The sequence below is a fragment of the Takifugu flavidus genome, unplaced genomic scaffold, assembly GCF_003711565.1.
Source record: "Takifugu flavidus isolate HTHZ2018 unplaced genomic scaffold, ASM371156v2 ctg659, whole genome shotgun sequence".
NCBI lineage: Eukaryota > Metazoa > Chordata > Actinopteri > Tetraodontiformes > Tetraodontidae > Takifugu > Takifugu flavidus.
In genome coordinates this window covers 1-3,705 of record NW_026622270.1, presented here as the reverse complement: position 1 = coordinate 3,705, position 3,705 = coordinate 1, and the positions used below count along the sequence as shown (strand labels likewise).

At 48.5% G+C, this 3,705-nt stretch overlaps 1 gene segment (V, D, J or C); it reads right to left on the bottom strand.

Annotated features, from left to right (window-relative positions):
• Positions 1–2,716: 2,716 nt before the first annotated feature.
• On the bottom strand, positions 2,717–3,299 carry LOC130521038 (Ig kappa chain V region 3381-like). The segment is given in 2 exon segments: positions 2,717–3,046; positions 3,185–3,299. Coding segments are annotated over 2 exon segments (351 nt in total).
• Between the last annotated feature and the right edge of the window lie 406 nt (positions 3,300–3,705).

Genomic DNA, 3,705 nt, shown 5'->3' with positions numbered 1-3,705 from the left:
GTTTTACAAGGATAACAATCTGGACACCGTTCTGAAACATCAAATTTAATGGATCTGCTCCTCCAGAACCTCACGTCTGCACTGCATTCTTCTGCAGAACATCTGCCTGCTGTCTCATTTCCTGAATGTTTCCACCTGTAATTCCAGTCTCCTAAAATAGTTTCAAATTCATAAATGTTGATGAAGATTCCTCCTGATGGGACCTGCAGGTGCCCTGGCTGGACGTGACTGGAAAAAGTAAATCGAAATTGTCCGCTGAAAGCCACCGTAGGTTCTGACACTGGACAGGTTGTTTCGTTCTTGCAATCTGAATCTTTACCAAGGAAATAATAATAACTGCAAGCTCGGCGCAGTTTTTAAGATGCATAAATGCTGTTTGAGGAGGATTTTATGGTTATTTCAGAGGAGCTTGTGATAGAGTATGAGACTGTATCATGTGCGTATAAATGAGATGAGCAGTTATGAATTGAAAATATATTATTTTTTACAAATTATGAAGAACCAAATGTTGGGATTTCTGGGTTGTCTGTCTTTGGCCTGCAGGGTGTGGTGTTGAGCACAATTGGGTGCAGCTGGCACTGCAGGTGGGCGCACCTGTAGGCAATTTACTTCTTGCTGCCTATTTAAGCAGGTGGTGCCTGCCTGTCAGTGCCGGGGTGTCTGTTCGTGTTGGGAGTCTGTTCGTTTGGGTTCCTTGGTGTTGGCTCCTGTTCCTGTGTTTCTGTTGCCTTGGAGGGTCGCTCCTATTCCCGTGCTTCCGGTTTCCCTGGAGGACCGCTCCTGTTCCTGTGTTCCTGTTGCCCTGGAGGGCCGCTCCTGCCCGAGCTTCCGGTTTTCCTGGAGGGCCTCTCCTGTTCCTGTTCCATGTCTCCTGGAGGACCGCTCCTGCTCCCCTGCAGTCTGGGAGGACTGCCTCTGCCCTCAGTGTCTCGGGGCACGTTCGTGAGGCGAGCGTGTTGCGCCGGACTCCCGAGCCCTCGCCGGTCCAGGAGGACTGCAGCCGTTTGAGGACTCACCGGTGTTCCGAGTTCCCAGCAGTCCAGGGGGACTGCGTCTGGTTCGGGGACTCGCCGATGGACCTGGGACGGGTGGACGCTGCCTCCCGATCCCCATGCGGTCCAGGAGGACTGTCTTTGTTAATGTGTGCTCCCCTTCCCTGTAAATAAAGCCCTTGATCTCTCCACCTCTGTGTCCTGGCCTGCGTTCGGGTCCGCTACCACCATGTATCGTAACAGAACACCCCGGCCAGTGTGGACCTGGCGGGTCAGGATGGTGGAGCTAAGGACACGACCCCTCCCTTCCCCTCCCCTCCCTTGACAGTAACCTTCCCTGTTGCCTTGGCTGTGCTCAGCTTGAGGGTCCTTGTTGGACGCCAGGAGGCGCCCGTTGAGGGGGAGGTAATGTTGGGATTTCTGGGTTGTCTGTCTTTGGCCTGCAGGGTGTGGTGTTGAGCACAATTGGGTGCAGCTGGCACTGCAGGTGGGCGCACCTGTAGGCAATTTACTTCTTGCTGCCTATTTAAGCAGGTGGTGCCTGCCTGTCAGTGCCGGGGTGTCTGTTCGTGTTGGGAGTCTGTTCGTTTGGGTTCCTTGGTGTTGGCTCCTGTTCCTGTGTTTCTGTTGCCTTGGAGGGTCGCTCCTATTCCCGTGCTTCCGTTTCCCTGGAGGACCGCTCCTGTTCCTGTGTTCCTGTTGCCCTGGAGGGCCGCTCCTGCCCCCGAGCTTCCGGTTTTCCTGGAGGGCCTCTCCTGTTCCTGTTCCGTGTCTCCTGGAGGACCGCTCCTGCTCCCCTGCAGTCTGGGAGGACTGCCTCTGCCCTCAGTGTCTCGGGGCACGTTCGTGAGGCGAGCGTGTTGCGCCGGACTCCCGAGCCCTCGCCGGTCCAGGAGGACTGCAGCCGTTTGAGGACTCACCGGTGTTCCGAGTTCCCAGCAGTCCAGGGGGACTGCGTCTGGTTCGGGGACTCGCCGATGGACCTGGGACGGGTGGACGCTGCCTCCCGATCCCCATGCGGTCCAGGAGGACTGTCTTTGTTAATGTGTGCTCCCCTTCCCTGTAAATAAAGCCCTTGATCTCTCCACCTCTGTGTCCTGGCCTGCGTTCGGGTCCGCTACCACCATGTATCGTAACACCAAAACCAGTGTTGTTGAACATTTCAGGGATGAATGAGTGATCTACTGAGTGAAAAGCCTGAGAGAGGTTCATGAATATGGAGGTAAAATAACTTCTCTCATCCAGGATAGTTAGAATATTGATGATGATTAAACTGGTGGTGGTGAGAAAACTGTGATGTGGCCTAAAACCAGAGTGATACGGATTTAAAATGGAACGAGTTTGAGTTGATGCTGATTAGATGTTCTCTGCATCATTTGTTAAATAACAATATCATAAATATTCAGAATAAATGAAGCAAAGTTCATCAAATCTGCACAAAGAAGCAGCACTTGAGTAAATGTAATTACTGATTTAATGGTCAATTATTACTAATAATTTTGTATCAGTTGTAACTTGTAATATATCATTCCTCTATTAATGGTTAAACTGAGTATTTCTGTGTTGTTCATGGTTATTTTAAAGCTTTTAAACTGATTTGACTTGTGTTTAAATGAATCTGGTTTGTACTTGGTGACTCTGGTGTTGACTGAACCAGTTCTGCTGGTGACTCTTCATCGTCTGTAGCTGCAGCTGCTGTTTTCACTTCAGTCACACTGAGGGAGGTTTTTGTACGGCTCTAAATCACTGTGTGAACGCTCCACCGTAATGGTCACCCAGACAGTAATAATCTGCTTCATCTTCAGCCTCAACACCAGTGATGGTTAGAGTGTACTGAGAACCAGAGCTGCTGCCACTGAATCGAGACGGCGTTCCTGTGTTGAGACTTGATACCCTGTATATCAGAAGTTTAGGAGCCTGTCCAGGTTTCTGAAGGTACCAGCTGAGATCATCGCCAATATTTGAGCTTCCTGTGGCGCTGATGGTCACAGACCCTCCAACACTAACAGACTTGAATTTATCAGCCTGAGTCAGAAAGTTGTTGGCAGAAGATTCTGAAATGACAAACAACAAATGTTAAAAAGAGCAGTTGAAAAGAGCCTGGAGGAGCAGTTATGATGTAAAAATGAAATGATTTCAGCCTCCTTGGAAAGAAGAAGAGGATTAAATCAAACAATGTTGAAAAGTCTCACCCTGACTCAGAAAGATGACAGTCAGAATTATTGACAACATGGTGATGCTGAAGTTTTCAGTGTGAGAGCGTGAAAAGAGTTCAGACTCTCTGTGACATCAGAACTTTAAACTCTGAGGAGCAACCATGCAGAAAAACATGCAAATGTTCTGCAGAAGACAGAAACTCACCTGTTCTAGTGAAACACAGACACGCATGAGGAGGAGTCACACTTTTTCCACTGAGAGTTGAATAAAAGCTTTTATTCTGTTAATTTTCTACTTTCTTTCATTAATTATTTCTCATTAACAAGTTTATATTCTGACCTGCTGTCAGAGACACAAACATGGAGCTTTGACTCCACTGCATTAATGTCATCAAAAATTTCTCATTATTGCTGTTTTAGGCTCAAATCTGCTTTGTTTCTCATTGGGTTCCTTATAAAAATGCTGACTCAGCGTGGGTTCCATCTGTTAGAATGACATGACGTGATCAGTCACGTGTGCCAGAAACTTGCTATTTTATCTTCATTGTCACTGAGTC